The sequence below is a fragment of the Lolium rigidum genome, chromosome 2 (assembly GCF_022539505.1).
Source record: "Lolium rigidum isolate FL_2022 chromosome 2, APGP_CSIRO_Lrig_0.1, whole genome shotgun sequence".
Taxonomy (NCBI): Eukaryota; Viridiplantae; Streptophyta; class Magnoliopsida; order Poales; family Poaceae; genus Lolium; species Lolium rigidum.
Genome location: NC_061509.1, coordinates 72,649,264 through 72,670,433, shown reverse-complemented (window position 1 = coordinate 72,670,433; position 21,170 = coordinate 72,649,264). Strand labels below are relative to the sequence as shown.

Genomic DNA, 21,170 nt, shown 5'->3' with positions numbered 1-21,170 from the left:
CGGTCATGTAAAGTTAGCCCGAGCCGCTTCATCCCACTATGCCACAAAGATGCAAAGTACTCAAACTAAAGACAACAAAGCATCAACGCCCACAAAACAATTGTGTTCTACTCGTGCAACCAATCTATGCATAGACACGGCTCTGATACCACTGATGGGATTCGTAGCATAGAAAACAAAAAATTTCCTACCGCGAGAACGAAATCCAAGCCAAGATGCAATCTAGTAGACGGTAGCAACGAGGGGATAACGAGACTAACCCTTGAAGATTTCCAAAGCCTACGAGATTAGATCTCGTTGTTGCAGAAGATGATCACTTGCCGCTTTCGAAAGCGCGTAGAAGATCTTGACGGTGCCACAATCGGGCAGCACCTCCGTACTCGGTCACACGTACGGTGTTGATGAAGATGACGTCCTCCTCCCCGTTCCAGCGGGCAGCGGAAGTAGTAGATCCTCCTCGGAATCCCGGCAGCACGACGGCGTGGTGGCGGTGGTGGTGGAGAACTCCGGCAGGGCTTCGCCTATGCGCTGCGGGAGTAGTATGTGGAGGAGGGGCGCTAGGGTTTGGGGAGAGAGAGGGGGTAGGGCGCCGGCCATGGGGGCCCTAGGTGGTGCGGCCAAGAGTGGGCAGCCCCCTCCCTCTCCTCCTCATTATATAGGTGGAAATCCCCAAGTGTTGGTATCCAAGTCTTCGAATAAGACCCGAAACCAAAACCTTCCATAGGGACAAAACCTACCCAAGGGGGGAATCCCACTCAAGGTGGGACTCCCACCCCTTCCTTGGGGGGTTGGCCGGCCACCCTTGGGGATTCCACCTGGGACTCCTCCCTTTTAGGGTTGGCTGGCCATGCAAGGTGGAGTCCCTCCGGGACTCCACTTTCCATGGTGATTTCTTCCGGACTTTTCTAGAACCTTCTAGAACCTTCCATAAATGCACCGGATCATTTCCAAACTTGGAATATGACTTCCTATATATAAATCTTATTCTCCGGACCATTCCGGACCTCCTCGTGATGTCCTGGATCCCATCCGAGACTCCGAACAAAACTTCGAACTCCATTCCATATTCCATATCTACTTAAACGACATCAAACCTTAAGTGTGTCACCCTACGGTTCGTGAACTATGCAGACATGGTTGAGACTTCTCTCTGACCAATAACCAATAGCGGGATCTGGAGATCCATAATGGCTCCCACATATTCAACGATGACTTAGTGATCGATTGAACAATTCACATACGATACCAATTCCTTTTGTCACGCGATATTTTACTTGTCCGAGGTTTGATCATCGGTATCTCTATACTTTGTTCAACCTCGTCTCCTGACAAGTACTCTTTACTCGTACCGTGGTATGTGGTCTCTTATGAACCATTCATATGCTTGCAAACTAATTACACGACATTCCACCGAGAGGGCCCAGAGTATATCTATCCGTCATCGGGATGGACAAATCCCATTGTTGATCCGTATGCCTCAACTCATACTTTCCGAATACTTAATCCCACCTTTATAACCACCCATTTACGCAGTGGCGTTTGATGTAATCAAAGTACCCTTCCGGCATAAGTGATTTACATGATCTCATGGTCGAAGGACTAGGTAACTATGTATCGAAAGCTTATAGCAAATGAACTTAATGACGTGATCTTATGCTACGCTTAATTGGGTGTGTCCATTACATCATTCATCAATGACATAACCTTGTTATTAATAACATTCAATGTTCATGATCACGAAACGATGATCATCTATTAATCAACAAGCTAGTTATACAAGAGGCTTACTATGGACTCCTTGTTGTTCACATAACACACATGTATCAATGTTTCGGTTAATACAATTATAGCATGGTATGTAAAAATTTATCATAAACATGAAGATATATAATAACCACTTTATTATTGCCTCTTTGGGCATATCTCCAACAGTATCATGATTTTTCTCAAATAGTTGAGAGTGCATAGTGTGCCATTGAAAGAATCATGTATTGTTTCCATCATACAAAGCATAATATTGTGGTATTCTCCTTTGATGTTTCATTGGGTTGACTTGGCACATGCTTACACCATGTTATGACTACAAACCAGTCAACTAAAGCCTCTATGATCATTTAGTTTTTTACTTTTAATATCACTTTATGCTTTGATAAATAATGTTTTATCGCTATGATTATGGCCATTATTGCTCTCTTAGTTGGTCGCTCCCAGTCTTTTGCTAGCCTTCGCCTGTACTGAGTATGAGCTCTACTCGTGCATCCAACTACCAAAAACCAAAGTTGCCAATTGTGTCCACCATATCTACCTACTAGCATCATTGCTATTCCAAGTATATTCATCATGTTTTTATCTATTTTCCAAATTAAATCTTGTCATGAGAAAATTAGTTAGTAAAGGTCTCACAAAATTGATGGCACCTTTACTTTCTTGTACTTAATAAACCTGAACCATTGTTACTATCTTATGAAGATTATATGCTTGCAAATTACGAGTTGGGAGTTAGCACAACCATGCTTTCATGGGGCACACTTTCAACATTTCTCTTATTCCTATTTAGTTGATAACATTTTCTTTTGTTTGTGGATACCTAGCGGTGTGAAATAAAATGGAAACTTGTAAGTCTATGGAGTTTGTATATGTGTTAGAGAAATGCCTGGGCGGCAAACTTAAGCCATGCATCATTCATGGTGAAAATTTACAGCAAACCATAGTGAGCATTCTGTGAAGCATCTTCAATAAAAAGCTATGTCCATAGTAAATAAAAGGATTGTTGAGATGCTCATTGTTTGTTTGTCTTGTCATTTTGCTATGGGAATGCTCCTATATCATGGGGCAGGAGGTGCCCCGTTGGCGTTCTCAATGATACATGTATGCTTACAATGACAAGAACTTATTTGGTACCTAAGTTGAGTAGCATGAGGTTTAGGTACTCGTATTCAAGGGGCACGACATTTTCAACCTGTGATTTGTCAAGCATATAACTCATATTTGCCCTCACATTAACTTTAATCATTCAAGATTCTTATGATAGGGGAAATGAGAGCTCAAAGCTAATGAGTATCATACTTTTTTGGAAGGTTTATAAAACTTGTTAATCTTGTTTCCCTCTACGCAAAGACTTTCTTTTACTTTTATGTTGAGTCTTCATCTTCTTGCTTTATGCACTAATTAAGAGAGCATAGTTGTCATTCTGAGTATAATGTGCATAGTCCCAAAATTTATTATTGATTGATTCATGATTATTCTATTGCTTGTTCTTAAATTACTTGTATCTAGTCACCCTTTGAACTTTAAAGGTGTCCTGGTATTTATGTTTTACTACTCCATAAAAGACAAGCTGGGTACCACTTTACTATATGTTTTCTCTATGCACAAAAACAAACAGTTGCTTTCAGTGCATAATTATTTATGATCCTTTGTTTGAGTTACTTCTCATATTGTATCATGGTTGCTAAGTTCTATTGTTAGAATTGTATCTATCATGCCTATGTTTAGAGTACTTTGATGCCAGCTCACAATGCGTTTACAATAACTTGATCAACATTGTGTTGGCTTCATGTCACCTCAAAAATTATTTTTTGTTATCGCTTACCTACTCGAGGACGAGCATGAGTTAAGCTTGGGGATGCTGATACATTGTAAACGTATCTATAATTTTTGATGATCCATGCTTGTTTTACACCAATTTATATATGTTTTGTTTACACTTCGTTGCACTTTTATACATTTTCCGGCACTAACCTATTGACAAGATGCCACAATGCCAGGTCCCTGTTTTCTGTTGTTTTGTATTTCAGAAAAGTTGTACAGGAAATATTCTCGGAATTGGAAGAAACAAAAGCCGAAGTTCTTACTGTAATGAAGACGGAGTCCGGAGGAGAGACGGAGAGGTGCCATAGGGTGGCCACACCAGCCCTTGGCGCGGGCCCACCCCTGGAGGCGCCATGGGGTGGTGTGGCCCCCCCAGGTGTCCACCGACCTCACCCTTCCGCCTATTTGTTCACGATCTCAGGAAAAACCTAAACACCCGAGCCTCCATCCACGAAAAGTTCCGTCGCGACCGCCATCGCTGACCCAAGCTCGGGAGGGTTCTGAACCTCATCACCGGAGGCCTCTACATCCCCATGCCCGCCTCCAAAGTGATGCGTGAGTAGTTCATCCCTGGACTATGGGTCCATATCAGTATCTTGATGGTTGTCTTCTCCAATTTGTGCCTCATGTTTAGATCTTGTGAGCTGCCTATCATGACCAAGATCCTCTTTATGTAATGCTACATGTTGTGTTTGCTGGGATTCGATGAATATTGAATACTATGTTGAGATCGATTATATACTTGTCATATATTATTTGTGATGTTGCATGCTCTCGGTTGCTAGTAGATACTCTGGCCAAGTAAATGCTTGTGACTCCAAGAGGGAGTATTTATGCTCGATAGTAGGTTCATGCCTCTAGTTTTCTGAAAGAGTGACGGTAACTTCTAAGATTGTAGATTGCAGTTGCTACTAGGGAGAAAACAACAATGTTTTTTCTAAGGATAATTCTATTGTTTACTTTACACACATTGCTTAATGTGATAATCTGTTGCTTGCAACTTAATACTGGAAGGGGTTCGGACGATAACCGGAAGGTGGATTATTAGTCATAGACGCAGTTGGATTATGGTCTATGTATTATGTTTTTATGCTCAAATGAATATCATAGTAATCATCTTGTCATGTATGGTCTTTATTATGTCAATTGCCCAGCTGTAATTTGTTCACCCAACATGTTATTTATCTTTATGGAGAGACACCTCTAGTGAACTGTGGACATCGGTCCTTTCTTCTACACTGCAAATACATGTTCTTGTTATTGCCAACTCCCACGGCAACAACTCTTTTATTGTTCTCTTTAATTCCACTGCAAACAAACATCATCTTTTCACACTATACGGTTAATCCTTTGTTTTCAGCAAAACCGGTGAGATTGACAACCTCAATGTAAGTTGGGGCGAAGTATTTTGGTTGTGTTGTGTGAAGGTTCCACGTTGTTGCTGACGCCGGTAGTGCGCTCTGCCACAAGTCAGCTAGCAACACCTTCAGAAGTCACGCCTTTCTCCTACTGGTCGATTAAATCTTGGTTTCTTGTCGAGGGAAAACTTGCTACTGTGCTCATCATATCTTTCTCTTGGGGTTCCCCAACACTGTGCAATTTGCGCTCATCACAGCCGCACCAAACTCTACCAACATACCTGAAGTCAGACCAGCACTGGGAAACGAGGCGACCGAGCAGGGTCGATCCCCCACCGGATTCGGCCCAACCACGCAAAGAAAGAGAATCAGAGCGGTGGCAGGGGTACCCAGATCGAGATCTGAGGTTACGGACACCATCCGCCGGCCCTGCTTCTTCAACACCGGCCATGGAGCCGCCGGGTGAGGTTCTCCGCCACCACCCCAACCAAGGACTCCGCCCTGGTTGTTGCACGAAGATGAGTCGGCCACACCCGCCCTAGTAGCCATGGCGGCCAACCCCGGGGACAGCCACCCCCAAACCAACTTCGATGGCAGGGCCCGCCACCGCGACAAGGGCCAGCGGCAAGGGCGGCGTGGGGAGCAGCGGCGGTGAGGGGCTTTGGCGGCGGCGCGTGGAGTCGCCCCCGGTGTCGCCCTAGGATATGCTAACCGACAGTACAGGCCTCCAGATTCGGAGAAAATACATGCACTAGGGATAGATGACATACAAATCAGATCAGTTGTTTCTTGGTTGGATTTGATCCGGCGTTAGGATCAAGACAATCTTCATAGTCAAATACCCCAAATTACATGACCGTGCAATACAATGGAAGTAATTAACTAATGAGGCAATCAAAAAATACCAGAAGCAAGATGGAGAAAAAGACTTTGGTCAAAGACAAACCTAAGCGTCTCCCAACTACCGCCACCTGGGCCAATGGCACTAGCCAAACAAATCCTATCACAAGAATAATAAAACAGCATTCACCAATCGCTCTAATTTTTTGCTTCTGCATTGGTAATTGCGCCCTTCTCAATTTAATTATCTGGGATATTGGTCTTGTGGATTGGAGCCCTCGGTAGCGGCCGACAAGCAGGCGTCCAACACAAACGCAACAGAAAGCCAGAAACAAAACAATATGTTTTTCTTAGGGAACGAAATGTTCTGTTCTGATCGTTAGTGTGCGTGCCGATCCCTTGTTAGTTCCTTTTTTTCCTGATGAACTAATAAAAATCTTAGTTTCAGAATGGGATTCCAGCTGCTAGGCCTAATTTTTCTCTTGTGCGTGGACTCATAGTACTATATGGGCTTGGAATAGGGGATTTGGTGTTGCTTCACGTGTGCTATAGACGGATAGCCGGACAGGGGGACGAAATAGGCAAATAGCACCAAAGGGAGATGCTGAGATGCTAAAAGAAATTAAAAAACACCAAAGGGCAAATAATTAGCGGTGAAGGTGCTAAAAGTGTGTTCTCACACGAACACGTTACATGTGTACCCTCATTCGCTGAATAGCGGGCCCGATGCATGAAGAAGGCCGACCGGAAGCGTGATAAGCAAGATAGTTCAATCTACTCAGTTTCCGAAGATAACGTAAATCGATGTGAAGCCATCGAAGAGCGGAAGCAAGCACGAATGTGTAGGGCAAAACTAGATTGTATTGAAGGTATTGATTGGTTTGAGTTGCCTAACTCAGTTGGTCATCACCCCTCAGATATATATGGGGCGGATGATCTTGTTGTGCATGGACTACAAGATCCACTCGTTTACAATGTTTGAATTTGGATTAAACTCCTATTTCAAACTAGGCAAGTTCCTTGTGATCCTCGTATTGGAGCCGGAATCCACTAGGTCTTGGTATCAGAGTTGATCCATGCACGTCGATCCATGTGTGCCCCTGCTGTGTAGCCTGAGTACTTTGGTTTCTGACTCCTCGGACACGTCGGTCCAAGTGACAAGAAAATCTTGCAATTGGCAGCCCGTCAACCAAAAATGACTAGCAACACGTGTGCAAACTAACTCGAGATGATAACGAGGGAAACTCTTCTTTGAGGACTTTGTTGAGGTCGATTTTATAGGGTTGATTCGTCACTCATCGAACAAGTTTTTAGCGGTGTCAAGGTGTCACAAGAAAAGTGGCACTATTGTTTAGGTCATCCAGCATCTCCATAATTCATCATGTGCTTCACTGCCACTAGTTTTCCTCGATGCAACCTAGGAATAATTATGTGATGCATGTTAATGTAATTATCATATCATTTTGCGCAAAAAAAAAACTTATCATATCATTGATACGGTAGCTGTCAACTATACCACGTGCGCCCTGTACTATATTAATTATAAAGAGCAATGAAAGCCTATTTCCACCCAGCGTCAACCCTATCACATTGTTTTCCAGATGCAGCATTCAACTACGAAGGTACCACGTTTCAGGCGAGATGTGTACACATGATGTGACACATGAGCCAAAAGATCTGATGCTACCACATTAATACATGTCCGATGCTAGCCAAGACGCGAGCCTTGTGAAGTACGTAATTTGAATCTCAGATATATGAACATGATGCATTCCTAAAGTTGCTTCAAACTAAAATTTGAACCTTTTTTTCTCAAGAAAGGTGCTTCCACTTCAAGTGTTTTTTTATGAAGGGTTTGATTGCTTAAAATTGATAACCTAAAATTATAAAACTGGTTTCTTGGATCTAAGGCGATATTTTTTCACTTTTCCTAATAAACAGCTGTCTGTTTTGTAATTGGTGCACAGACATATTTTTTCACCGTCCGATCTCTTTCACGAATCTCGGCACCGTAAGCCTCTCTTTCTTTCATTTTCTCTTTGGCGTGGCCGTCGTGTGTCACCGTGTGGGCTGAGTCAACGAAACACCCTGTTCCTTTTTTTTTCCAACTTCATTTCCTTCGTCTTTCTCGTTTCGCTCGGGAGAGGAGGTGGAAGCCATGGCGGAGAGGCCTGCGGCGACGCCGTAGCCTGCTCGGCCGGTGTAGGAGGCAGAGGGGATTCGCGAGCTGGGAAGACCGACCACGGGCAGAGCGCTGATCTCCCAGCAGCCGGAGCGAGAGCCGCGACTCGCATTCCTCCTCGAGCTACGCTAAATAGATCGCCAATTCATGAGCGTCAAAAGCATGTGCGCCGCCGGGTTATGGGTATGCATCGGACCTTCTTCGTCTGTTGCTTGAGTTATCTGATTTTGTTCTATTATCTGGTAGGTGTGATGGTTTTGCTTGGGCGTGGTATCGCCGTAGCGTTGTCGTCGTGAGATTTGAGAATTCAATTTGCTATTATTTGTGGTTGGGCCAAGTCGTATTTTTGTTGGAGCGCGGCAGATGTAGCTAGAGAGCTCGGATTTGGGCGTTACGGAGTTCTTCCTCATTTGGTCCACTCTATTTGTTCCTGATGCTGGTGGTTGAGTTCTGTGTTAGTTTAGGTTTCAGTTTTAGGTGCGCGAGCTTGTTGATTATATTAGGCTTTTAGTTGATTTCAGATTAGATTGAAAGTGTGTGCTGTGTGCACATGTTGGATTAGTTAGGGTTTATGTTTGTGTCTACTTTTGAGTACTTCTGGTCAGCGGCGGAGCCAGCTCATGTTTAATGCCTGGGCAAGTTACAAGTGCAGCAGCTAAACATTTTTGCCCCAAGCAAACCCTTAGCTGAATCAAGTTTCTCTGCTGCAGTGTCAAGGAAATAAACTAGTGGGAGCCTCGGCAGCCACCTGGGCACGCCAGGTTTCGGCGCTGCCACTGTTTCCGATGTATGGTACTGCTTTTTATATTATTGATGGATTTTTTGATTGAGATAGGTTCTGTTGCAGTCTGAGATTGTTGTAATTTTGACATTTCTACTGTCCATCAGCTATTTGTTGCTTAGGTCATGTTATATCAGACAACCTGAAGCTTTTAGAATCACTCGTATGTTATCATCCTCTATTGCGATAGTTGCTTTTGAGTTCAGCTGTCTACGAACCTGGATACCATTCATCCTATTCTATTAGAGTTTATCGTTCATTGTAATATGAGTATGCAGTGGGGAAGCTGCAAACAAATACATGGGTGGGGCAAATTAAAGAACAGGAAAAATATCACGTCTTAGCTAGTGTGCTGCTGCTGTTAAAGTGTTAAAGGCTAATTTGAAGATACAGGGGATTTTTCTTGGAAACTATCCAATCGCTAGCTAATAATCTACCAATATGGGAAAGAAAAAATATAAACATGCTAGTGTGTTGTCTTTTCTGCAATTGAAGGGAAAGTGGACGTGAGCTGCTCCATTGATGCGTGGGCTTGCTGCTGCAACACCGTCGACGCTGCCAGGCAGCTAGACACGACAGGTTGTATTTCAGTCATTATCGGAATTCAAAATCATCCTATTCAGTTTTGTTATATTTTAATCATTCGATCTTCATTTCTTTCAGTCTCGATCTTCATTTATTTCTGTCCTTCTCATTTTTCTATGTTTTGTTCTTATGTTTCTTATGGCCTTCTCATTGTTCTAAGTCATGTTCTTCAGTCTTTCAATCTTCATTTTAAGGAACTTCCTCTGTCCTTGGAAGCCTACAAGTGAAGAACTCACTAATATCGAGTCCACCATGGGAGAGCTCACTAATCTCAGTGTTCTTTAGTGTTTCATTCTCCAGTTACCTATTTGTTCTTTAGTATTAGTATTCAGCTTTCTGTTATTCACTGTCAGTCATCTCACTCTTGTTCGTCTTCATTATCCCATTCTCTCTTTGTATTTATCCATTATTGATTTCAGTACTTCAACATTTTCATGTTCTCATTCGATCTTGAGCCTTTCAGATTGCTTTTTACAGTCACTCAGTAACTTGTTTCTCAGTATATTTCTTAAGCATCTGAATTCTCCAGTCTATTTTATTTAACTTTCAGTATTTCACTTTTTCATTACTTCTTTCATTCTCTCTTTTTGAATTCTTTGTATTTATCAGAATTCTTAAGTATCTTGGTTCAGTTCTTATGTTTTTCACTACTTCAGTTCTTCATTCAGTTTAGTTTTCAAAAGTTGTTGATTTCAGAGTTCAGATGCTCTTCATCAGTTTCTTTCTTCGTTCATTCGTTTATTCTTTCTTTCTTAATTCATTTGTTTGTTTTCTTCATTTCCTCAGGTGCTAGTCCTTCTTTCTTCAGTCATTCATTATCCATGGCATTAGTCATTCATTTCTTTTTTTATTAAATTATTCTTCAGTCCCTTAGTCTCTCTTTCTTCATTATTACTTCATTCTCTCTGTCTATCTAACTCCTTATGGAAGCGTATTGATTTTTCTTTAGACCCCCAGTAATTAGTCATTTGTACACAGTGTATGTTTCTTCATTCTTATTTTCTCTCTCTTCAGCCATTCAATTTTGAATTATTCAGTCACTTGTTTATTCAACCTTCTTTAGTCTTCAATTGTTAAGTTTGTTGTTCAGTCCTGAAATCGGAAGACTTCATAGATTTGGTGAGCCTATACACATTGTATTGTCTTTCAGTCCTTCTATTCTTCAGTCTGTCATATTTCCTCGATCATCGGTTACTATCTCCAGTTTGTCCATCAGTATCTATTATGTCCTCTTTCTTTTGGTCCTATGTTCAGCCATCCCTCCCTGCTTGGTGCCCTACTTATGTCCTTTGTGTTCCTATGGGTTTACATGCACTTCTAGTATGGGAACCATCAGCAAGTCCATCAAATTTTGTTGCCCTTCTAGTGGAAGTTCACGGCTGAGCCTGATTCGCTAGGAAGTGGCTCCACCACTGGTGGCAATGAAGTGTGTGGTGCATACTAGACGATTTCTCTCAGGTAGTTTAGCCAGGATATTTGTGGTGCATACTTGATGCTCTTTGTCATGATTTTTTATTAGTGTTTGCCTCAGTTTGGCATCTTAAGATTATTATTTAACAACAGGAAGTTACTTAGCGGCAAACCCATAGCAGCAACTTGGCCCGCAACGGAAATTGCAGCAGCTCCCAAACCTGCAGCCACTACCAAACCTGGTAAGTGTAACTTGGTTCAGTATTATCAGTTTAATTTTCTGGAAGAGTTTGTACACACTCTTATCCTGTAGGTTTTATTTACCCACACACATGGTGTATTCTTCTCATTTTTAAGAAGATGTTGCTAATAAAGTGTGGCTCATAGGGGAACTTATATGCAGCGCAAAAAAATTAGATGAACTTGCTGATTGTTTCCATTCATAAATGCTAGTTAGCTTGGTTTTTCATATTATTGTTGGGCTTTACTGTCTGTGTTAGTCTCAAAGAGTGGGTTTCGTTTTGCTTTTAGTTCATGTTTTGCACTTATTTTTTGTTGGATGCTGGTAGTAATTTGCATGTAGGTGTTCCAGGTATGTGCAGTTAAACAAGAGTATAGAAAAGCAGGTGTACTCCAGTCCTCAATCCAGTTTTGCAATCTGTCAACAAAATTCACGTTTTCGCATGACATGGAGTTTCAGGTGCACACCTTGGACTGACTAGAATCTCCAAATTGAAGTAAGTTTTATTGCAGAACCGGCTTGTCCTTTTGTTCTTTGGTTTTACTTCTAGATATGATTCTTCACCTTCTTTTCCCTGGATCTTTTCCTGTGAGACTTTCTTGATCTTGATCTTACAGAAACGAAAAAAAAGGCTATGGCAGCTGGAGCAGAAGGAAGAGGTGGTTGCGCTCATGTTTCAGTTTGCTTGATGGACAGGAAGGTCGATCAGGCTTTATGATATTTCAGTGTTTACATGTGGTCTTTGCATGTTCTGGGCCTCAGGACACCCACCTTAGGGTTAAATCGATGAATACACGTGGGCTGAGAAATGGAGCCGTTGAGTTAGTTAAAAATGAGAGTCGCAGACTGGAAGAAAACGAAAGGAAATATGTCTGTTTCCCGCTACTGAAAACAGACACTTTTTTGGTTAACTGCTTCATTTTTCATTGAGATTTTTAGTTGTACAACTGTCATATTCTGATTGGTTGTAGAAAAGTGTCTGTTGGTGAATTGAAAAACAGACAGCTGCTATATAGTCACTCCCTATTTTTTTCGTGTGCAAGGATGGTAATAATATATCAAGATGCCTGACTATAGTTTACTTGAGGTCATATATAGAACTGGTGGAGATCGTGCAAGGAAAGATGTGACACCCCATAGCTCGCATAGAGCTCAAGAAGGAGCAGCCAAGTTGCATACTTTGACAATGACTCAAAAGTCATGCATGTGGTAGGATGCGAAGAAGGTCGAATTCTTGATTTGCTATATGCCCCGAGCGGATTGCTCATGTGGTGGGTACCTTCTTGCCATTGGTTGACTGTTAACAATCTCGTGATTAGACTTCCGATTCATAATAAATATTGTGACTTTAGTTCAAATTAATTAAAATGAACTAAATTTATAACATTTAGATCTAAAAGATCAATTTTTAATTTTTATTACTTTTTGAAATCTTTCTACTGCCATGGACGATGATCAATAGATTGGCGTTTTTTTTCTCAAAAGGAAAAAATGAATTAAAATACAACACTTATTATAGATCCAAGGAAGTATTATGTTGCATCTTTTTTCGATAAAGGGAATATATTAATATCAAAAGATACCAATTACACCCAGCCTCTGCAACAACGCACCATCCTAATGACACTACAGATGCACACAACCAAAAAATAAAAAAGAAAACTAAGAAACAAAAGTCCCGCTACAGTATCTCGGGCCTAACAACAGCAATACATCCACCACCAAGACAACACGTGAAATACAGACTCTCCAAAAACGACGCCTTCAAGAAGGAAACAATACTCTAACACCGTCGTTGCCCGATCAAAGATCTTAGGTTTTCACCCTGAAGATAGTCCCCGCTCTCAAAACAATGCCTCCAACAAGGCCATTGCCAGGCACAACCAGTTAATGCCAGACCTTGGATTTTCACCCTAAAAGGTAGGACTCTGAACTTCACCTGTGTTGTCGCCCCCACTTTCATACCGCTGCTGTGAAGCCCGAAACACCAAGCAAGTCCCTCAACAGCGCGGAGACTTGAACCTCCCTTAGGTAGTCGACCTCCCATCCGGCCTTCATGGAATTCTCTTCTTCCGACTTTCATCATGGATCCATAGTCACTTGATGTCAACACAGAAAAAGAGAGCTCCGCGCCGCTCCATCCAGAACCAAACGGTCGGAATAAAAGCATGGGTGCGCGCGACCGAATACCACCCGATCCAGCAAACTATAGGCAAAAGATGCACTGATGCATTCGCCGGTGGAGCCTTCTGGAACTCAACACTCCGGCTAGATGAAAAGGATCAGCATCCGGTAGGTTTTCATCTTTGCAGAAGAAGAACCCTAGGACCACCACCTTCAAACCCGAAGCAGACGAACATGCCCCCACGCCGCCATCCGCTGACCAACAATGACGAGGAGAATTCGGTGGACCGCGGAAGCCGCAATCACACCAACCTTGCCCCGCACATCGTCGCCCCCTTCCTCGCACCGCCAGCAGAAGCCAACGATGGATCTCGGCGGGAACAAGATCCAAGAGCCGCCGCCACCACCATCCATCGCCGGAGGCCGTGGAGGAGGAGCCGCCGCCGCACATCCAGGGACACCTCCCTAGAAGCGGAGCACGCCGAAGCCGGAGGTCGCCGCCCCGGCCGCCACCGCCGGTAGCCGCCTCCAACAAGCCCCGGGCACTTTGGCGCCGGGGCCCGCCGCCACCGTGGCCAGCGCCGACGGCAGCGGCGGAGGGAGAGAAACGGAGGGAGGGGCGGCGGAAGGAGGGATATCGGCCCACCCCCCGGCGCCCTGGGGAGCGCCACGGGAGGGGTTACCTTATTTTGCATCTAGCTTTGCTATGATAATTTTGGCAGCGGGCGGCATGTTGATAGTATCCCGCGTATCTATCGACAAATAAAGGTACTCCTCTGATCCGACTACTTATCACATATTCAACGAATTTAAACTGATTTTAGGCAAAATGCTGCGACATGTAATTTGATCCGAGGGAGCATTTCAACATGTAGCTCGACATTAACACAGTTCGAGTCAGGTACTACCATCACCAACACGACATTCATCCATCACGTCCTAGAGAAAATGCACATTTCCAGGACAGGTCCCGCGCGCGGCCTGGACATGTCACAGGAGGCAAAAAGATCTGGACGTTTCCACCAGCGCTACTTCTTCCACGATCTGGCTATCGCATCTCTCCTGCGCTCTACTCCACCACCACTCAATCACCAGCGCGCGACGAGATGAGATTCCATCCAGGATCGAGTACGTCAACTCCGAGCCTCGTTTCCATTTTTCTGCTCCCAGTTGATCCACGCCGCCGGGACCACCGCACCTGTACCATGACGGAGCGGCCAGGTTTTTCCCGCCTCTTCGTCATCTCGCCCTTCCCCCACAGGGAAAAATAAAAATCCACACGAGTTCCGCGAGCTGACAAAATTCGAAAGCGAAGGGAGCCTGGCTTCACGTGCAGCCCGTCCCGCCAGCGGACAAGGCGCTCGCTCTCATGGCGTGGTTGCAGGTTGGGGCTGAGCTGGGGTCGCTGTCCCCGCCGCACCTCAGAGCCGGCTCGTGGCACCGGTCGCTGCTGCCCCCACCACCGTGCGCCGCGCCCTTTATAACAGCCACATGGTGCGGGTAGCATCGTCGACTATAAGCCAGGAGGGAGAAGCTAGGAGGGGTCCAGTCGTCGACAAGAATGGGGGAGGCGGAGGAGGCGCAGTCGCTGGCGCTCACGCCGACGTGGGTGGTCGCCGCCGTCTGCCTCATCATCGTCGCCATCTCCCTCGCCGCCGAGCGCCTGCTCCACCGCCTCGGCAAGGCATGCACGACTGCTTACCTTCATTCCTGCTCCCTCCCTAATTTCTCTGCTCTGCTGCTAATTACTTATTTTCCTCTGTTGCTGTTACTCTGCTACTGATCATATCTAGCCTTCCTTTGCTGGGCATGCACATTTCTAATACTCCCTACGTTCATAAAAGAATGTCGGAGATTTGTCTAAATTCAAATTTAGACAAATCTTCGACATCCTTTTATGAACAGATGTAGTATTACTCTTTCTAGTGATATGCTAACGCAAAGTTTAGATTGTTCGATATTTCGCAACCCACTGGTGTGAAGGAAATTTTTTGGGGGAAACTGGATGTACTTTCTTCCCAAGATTAGCGACCTATGATAAGGGAGACAATTGTACAAGCACCTTTAGTGCAGCATAGTACTGTTGAGGAAATTGCTGTTGAGCCATGATTTCCATGTGCAGTAATACCTGTGTGGTTTGCCTTTACTCAGCCTTTTTCCTTGTGCAGGTGCTCAAATTCAATGGCCAGGAAGCACTGTTTTCAGCCCTGCAGAAAGTCAAAGAAGGTAGTAGTAGTTTTATCCTACTTCTTAGTTAAAAATGCTGCATAACTTCTTTTATCCGTCCGATATCGTCACCTCACTTGTCCCGCGCATCTTGGTTATCACAACCTCAAGATAAGATCTTATCATGACCTATTTTCTTTTCCTGATGGAAACTGCATACCTGAACTGAATACAATCAGTATGAAAAATAACATCAGATACCAACCGAAAAGCATTTCCATGGCTCGACAAACAACAACTGCATAGTACAGTTTGTTCGCTACCTAATCTATTTGTCGGTTACTTGTGCAGAGTTGATGATTCTGGGTTTCATTTCCTTCCTACTAAGCGTCTTTCAAAATCTCATCAATCACATCTGCATACCGGAAAGCGCTGCACGTATCATGCTTCCGTGCATCGCAGAGTCGTCCAAACCCAGCGAAGATGCTGCCAAACTTTGCAAGATAAAGGTAGACCAGGAAGTATATATAAAGAAATCAAATTAGTACTTCAGTTCAATTTAGTGTTGTTCATTGTTCCCTATAGATTTGGCTGTAGTGGATAAATGGATATTTCATTGTTTCCTGATTTTCTTTGATAGTTAATTACTATCGTTGATGTACTCTGAGTAGTAGCAGAACCTAGTTATTTCCATTTAATTGTAATTGACAGACATTGCCAGTCCCAAGTCATTCTGAAACATTATTTTTGCACTTATGCAGGGCGAAGTTCCCATGCTATCTGAAGAGGCTTTGCATCAACTGCACATCTTTATCTTTGTACTTGGTGTGGTCCATGTTCTCTTCTGTGTTACAACACTTGTACTTGGCAGAGCCAAGGTATAATTACTATTATTGTCGATGAATATGAGTTTCGCATGACATGTTAGTCAAGGTAACAAATTTGGGGTGAGCTCTTGTAGATGACAAAATGGGATAAATGGGAGAAAGAAATTCAAGAAGGAAGTCTCAAGGAGCGTGAAAAGGGGTCGAGCTGGATGAAATCATCTGCTTTAAGATGGATTGTAAGTAATCTGACCCTCTTATTATGCTTCTCGATTGGTGTTAAGTCAGTGGTAAATCCTTTATTCGTGATACATGTGAAGACGGCATGAGAATAAAATGGATTTCAGTTTTCTCTTTTTCTACCATTCATGTTCCCAAATTCATTGGTTGCACCAAAGTACAATCAAACTGCCTTTTTTAGAGTGGTATCGATTTCTTAATGCTTTTGAAGTTTACATTTTAAAATACATAGCTGCATATGCAACTAAATCTCCCTCCCGGGCCGCTCGCGCGGGCGGTTCCGGAGGGCGCCCCACACCCCGCCAAACAACCAATCTTCGAGCTCCCCTTGCCGCTGCCGGCGCCGGCGCCGGCAGGGGTGGTGGCGCCCGGCCGCCGAAGGCGGAGGGCAGGCGGGCAGACCTCTCTTGCCTCCTCTTCGCGCGGAGAGATGGCGACGTGGAGGACTGTGGCGGTGCGGTAGGCCGAGGCGGTGAAGGCGAGCGTCCGAGGTGGCGTGGTGGGCGGCGGTGCGGCGTGGGGCGGAGCAAGGTCTAGGCCGATCTAGACGACGCGCGCGACTAGAAGCCGTGGACCTTGATGCAGTCCATCTTTGCGAGTCCGGCCTTGGTGATGAAGGCGGCGACCTTCTTGCGGTGGTCGCCCTGCAGCTGGATGTCGTTGCCGAGCTCCTTGTCCTCGACGACGGTGCCGTTGCAGCAGAGCTCCCGCTTGAGGTCCCGCAGCACCTTGGCGTAGTCGTAGCCCTTGCTAAGCCCCTGCACTGTGGTCAGCGTCTTCCTGCCATTGCGCTGCTGCACGCGGAGGTGCACGCGGCTGTCGTCCCCGGCCCCGGCGGTGGCGCCCGCCTCGGCGGCCTCATCGACGAACGGGTCGAAGGAGGTCGGCGGCAGTGCGTCATCGTCAAAGTCGGGGGATCTGGGCCCGATCTGGGCCAGGTGGGCCGCAGTTGCTCGTGTCCGGGATGGCGTCTGCAACCTGGCGAAGGATCGTGCGCATTGTCATTGCTGTTCCTTTGCAGGTCTGCTAGCTACTCGCCTGTTGCCCCGCAACTGTGCCGGATTCTGTGCTCGTTCGTCTTCTCCGCAGCCGGTTAGTGGCGTGGGGGCTGCTGGCCTGGCATAAATAAAGGTGGTGGTCCTAGGGCCTTTCTTATGCGAAGATGGAGACCTTCCTGAAGTCAGTCCCTCTTGATCTAGCCGGAGTGGTGTGTTCCGGAAAGCTCCGCCGGCGGATGTAACAACGCTTTTTTTGTCTGGAGTTTGCTGGATCGGTGATATTCGGTCGGATGCACCCATGTTTTTATTCCAACCGATTGGTTCTGGAGGGAGTATCACGAAGCTCTGTTCTTTCTTGCCATATGGAAACATGCTCCATGGCGAAGTTAGAGGCGGAGAATACTATGAGGGCCGGATTGGAGGACTTGCTATAGAGGTTTAAGTTTTTTAGCGTTGTTGAGGGGCTTGCTTGGTATTCTGGGTTTCGCAACAGCAGTATGCAAGAGGGGGCGGCAATACAGGTGAAGTTCAGAGTCTTACCTTTCGGGATAAAAATCCAAGGTCTGGCCTTAACTGGTTGTGCTTGGCAATGACCTTATTAGAAGCATTGTTTTGAAAGCGGAGACTATCTTCAGGGTGAAAACCTAAGATCTTCTGATCGGACGACGATAGTGTTTGTGCATTGTTACCTTCTTGGAGGCATCGCTTTTGGAGAGCCTAGAATTCAGATGTTGTCTTGGTGGTGGATGTACCGTTGTTGCTATGGCTGGAATACCGTAGCGGGACTTTTCTTTTATGTAATTATTCTTTCTATTTTTTGGTTGTGTGCATCCGTAATGCTATTAGGGTATTGCGTTATTACAGAGGCTAGGTGTAATTGATATCTTCTTGATATTAATATATACTCCTTATCGAAAAAAATGCAACTAAATACGGGAGGCATTGTGACTAAGTTATTCATGAAAGATAACTACCGTCCGTTGTGTGGTCAAATTGTGATTTGTGGAAAATGAGTAAACACTTGAATTTGGTCCATTGTCAACTAAAGTTTACTATGGTCTGAAAGCTATATGATATTAAGGTATCAATGGCATGAGCACAAAGTGCAGTGGCGCATAGCCTGCACTTCTGTTGTCATTTTACGTGCCCCTTTGCAAAAAGGCAACATCATGACCAAATACTTATGTAGCATCTAATGCAATGAACATTTGTTTTGATCGAGTATCCTAGTTGCTACATAGTTCTATGTTAGCATTCTTTATGTTCAAATATTTTCCCACATTCAAATTATAAACTCGGTATGCCATCTATATGCTGATTCCAAAGATTTTATTCCTATATGATTTCAGGTTCCATTCTTCAAGCAGTTTTACAATTCTGTTGGTAAACCAGATTATCAAGTACTCAGAGCAGCTTTTGTTCAGGTAAGATGTACTTGTAGTAATTTCTGCTCAATCATAAGTTCCCCGATTTTCTTAGTGAAGCTAATAGGACACTTGTCATTTCTCTCCCTCCCAGCGACACTACCCAAATCGTCCAGACTTTGATTTCCACAAGTACATGGTTCGCGCTCTCGAGCATGACTTCAAAGAAATTGTTGGAATCAGGTTAGTAATGGGTAGATATCCAACTTTGATTGCTTCAGAAAAATATATTTAGTTTTTCTAATGATTCTCACGCACGTGCAGCTGGTACCTATGGCTTTTCGTCATCGTCTTCCTGCTGCTGAATATAAATGGTAGCCATCATAAACCTCTGAAAACAAGTGTTTTCATTTATCTGCTGGCATCACGGAGGTCACATCACACTAATTTGCTGCCAAGATATACTGATTCTAAAAGAATGATGAAAAAATGGACTTGTAACCATAATGAACATCACTATTATTTCCAACACTACAAGTCATCATACTCGGTTCACGATTCATTAATCCAAGGAATCGGAATACCGGTTTATTAGATCGACACGTAGTTTGAGAAAAAAATTGATTATAAATTTGGTCAATAAAATATAAATTATATCTCATAAAAATTATACCGTTTTAATATGAATCCAATAATATAATTTTTGTGACATTTAATTCGTATTTTTTAACTAAATTTATGGTGTTTTTCTTAAATTACGTGTCAGCCTAATAAACCGGTATAGAGGGAGTAATAAGATATCTACGGAGTTTTATGAACTAGCTTGCTTTTTTGTCACTGATGCCTTTTAATTTACTGTCAATGAAGGGTGGCACACATACTTCTGGCTGGCTTTCCTGCCCTTAATTGTAAGTACCTCAAAAACTGTCACTCCGGTAAAAACATTTTTCGTTACCACGATAGAGGAGACTCTAACTGCTTGGGATAAATAAACTTGCAGCTTCTGCTCATCGTTGGCACAAAGCTGGAGTACATCAGCACTCGGTTGGCTCAAGAAGCAGCCGAGTGTCCGGATGAAGCAACTGCAAACCCCTGGAATAAGCCAGCCAAGGAGCACTTCTGGTTCAGCAATCCTCGGGTTGTGCTCCATCTGATTCATTTCATCCTGTTCCAGAACTCCTTTGAGATGGGATTTTTCTTCTGGGTCTTGGTATGCTTTTGTAAATTATTGCCTGTCTAGGTCTGCAATTTGCACTAAATGCATACAACTATAGAACCATGGGGCTAATTAATTGGTAAACATTGCAGGCAACATATGGGTTCGATTCATGCATCATGGAGAACAAATCATATGCCCTTCCCAGACTTGCCATTGGGTTAGTAAAAAATCTCTAATTTCTCCTTTGATCCAGTTTCTATATGATACACAACTGACAAGCATGTTTCTGCGTTGAACTTGCAGTATCGTCGTCCAGGTGCTCTGCAGCTACAGCACCCTGCCTCTATACGCCATTGTCACCCACGTAAGATCTCACTCTATCGCCATTAATTTACCAGGAACACTACTTGACTGGTTAGCTCCAACTGAGAGTAGCGGATTGTTAAAACTGTTTTGGATGGTGGACGATCATTTCAGATGGGCGGCGACATCAAACTGCAGGCGTTCGGCGAGCACGTGCACGTGTCCGTACACAGCTGGGCGACGGACGTGAAGAAGAAGTCCACGTCGCTGCCGGCGCACACACACGCGCACGCGCACCAGCACCAGCACCCACACCAGCACCTACGCATCCCGTTCCTCAGCAAGAAGAGGCACAGCTCCCGCCGCGACGACGCCGAGGAGGCTGCAGCCGAGGCCAGGGCAGCGCAGCACCTTGCCGAGAGCTCCAGCATGCCCACCGAGCGGCCGCAGCCCATCGATGACCTGGAGGAGATCGTGACGACCACGGAGGAGGACCATCGTCGTCGCCACGGGTAGCTTCTCGTAGATGTTGTACGATCTCGCATTACTAACGGCAGTCCACGCGCCTAGCCCCAGTCTGACGCCCAACGCTGTGAGTCTGACGCCCAACGCTGTTGCCGACGTCATCATCCTAGCATGTTAGCTGTGGAGCCTGCAGGCCGGCTCCGGCTAAACTATCTAGCAGACTGTCTAGGACCTGCTGCTACTAGACACTGCCGCGCGATGAAAACTTTAACATCATGAGAAATGCATTTGATTTCACTCATATCATGAGAAATCGCATATCTTATGAAGGAACTATCGGTATATTTGTCTTATATGTTTTTTGCCCATTTTAGCAATAATGCCAATGGGGGAGAAGTTTTGAGGGTTTAAGGAAAAAATTGATTTTATAGTCGCTTTGTGCTTAAGCTTTTACCTTTCATGTTTTGCATCATTGCTTGTTAGTACTTTGCATTGTTGAGTATATAGAGGAAAATCCACCAAAACAACAATAGTTAACA

General features: G+C 44.4%; 2 protein-coding genes and 1 long non-coding RNA gene across 3 annotated transcripts; 2 read left to right on the top strand and 1 right to left on the bottom strand.

Moving 5' to 3' along the window:
- The first annotated feature begins 7,903 nt into the window (after positions 1-7,903).
- LOC124691937 lies at positions 7,904-11,484 on the top strand. Its single transcript, XR_006999210.1, has 4 exons — positions 7,904-8,154; positions 8,682-10,795; positions 10,901-10,989; positions 11,340-11,484. It is a non-coding gene; the product is annotated as an uncharacterized LOC124691937 (long non-coding RNA).
- A 3,174-nt stretch (positions 11,485-14,658) lies between these two features.
- On the top strand, positions 14,659-20,757 carry LOC124691936 (MLO-like protein 13). Its single transcript, XM_047225223.1, has 13 exons — positions 14,659-14,796; positions 15,281-15,338; positions 15,630-15,787; positions 16,040-16,156; positions 16,240-16,341; positions 18,690-18,764; positions 18,859-18,947; positions 19,029-19,078; positions 19,572-19,612; positions 19,705-19,914; positions 20,013-20,080; positions 20,167-20,227; positions 20,341-20,757. The coding sequence occupies exons 1-13, from the start codon at positions 14,674-14,676 to the stop codon at positions 20,680-20,682; spliced, it is 1,494 nt and encodes a 497-aa protein (XP_047081179.1). The 5' UTR covers positions 14,659-14,673; the 3' UTR covers positions 20,683-20,757.
- Positions 16,903-18,043, bottom strand: LOC124685797 (protein translation factor SUI1 homolog 1-like). The gene is made up of 2 exons (XM_047219831.1): positions 18,030-18,043; positions 16,903-17,320 (listed from the first exon to the last, which is right to left on the bottom strand). Exons 1-2 carry the CDS (start codon positions 18,041-18,043, stop codon positions 16,903-16,905), a joined length of 432 nt encoding a protein of 143 aa, XP_047075787.1.
- Positions 20,758-21,170: the final 413 nt, after the last annotated feature.

Bases quoted from the DNA above. Each gene is read 5' to 3' on its own strand.
- LOC124691936 (XM_047225223.1), top strand. From the start codon at position 14,674: ATGGGGGAGGCGGAGGAGGCGCAGTCGCTGGCGCTCACGCCGACGTGG. The intron at 16,157-16,239 runs GTATAATTACTA...GAGCTCTTGTAG, and splicing joins TTGTACTTGGCAGAGCCAAG to ATGACAAAATGGGATAAATG. The intron at 20,081-20,166 runs GTTAGTAAAAAA...TTGAACTTGCAG, and splicing joins CTTCCCAGACTTGCCATTGG to TATCGTCGTCCAGGTGCTCT.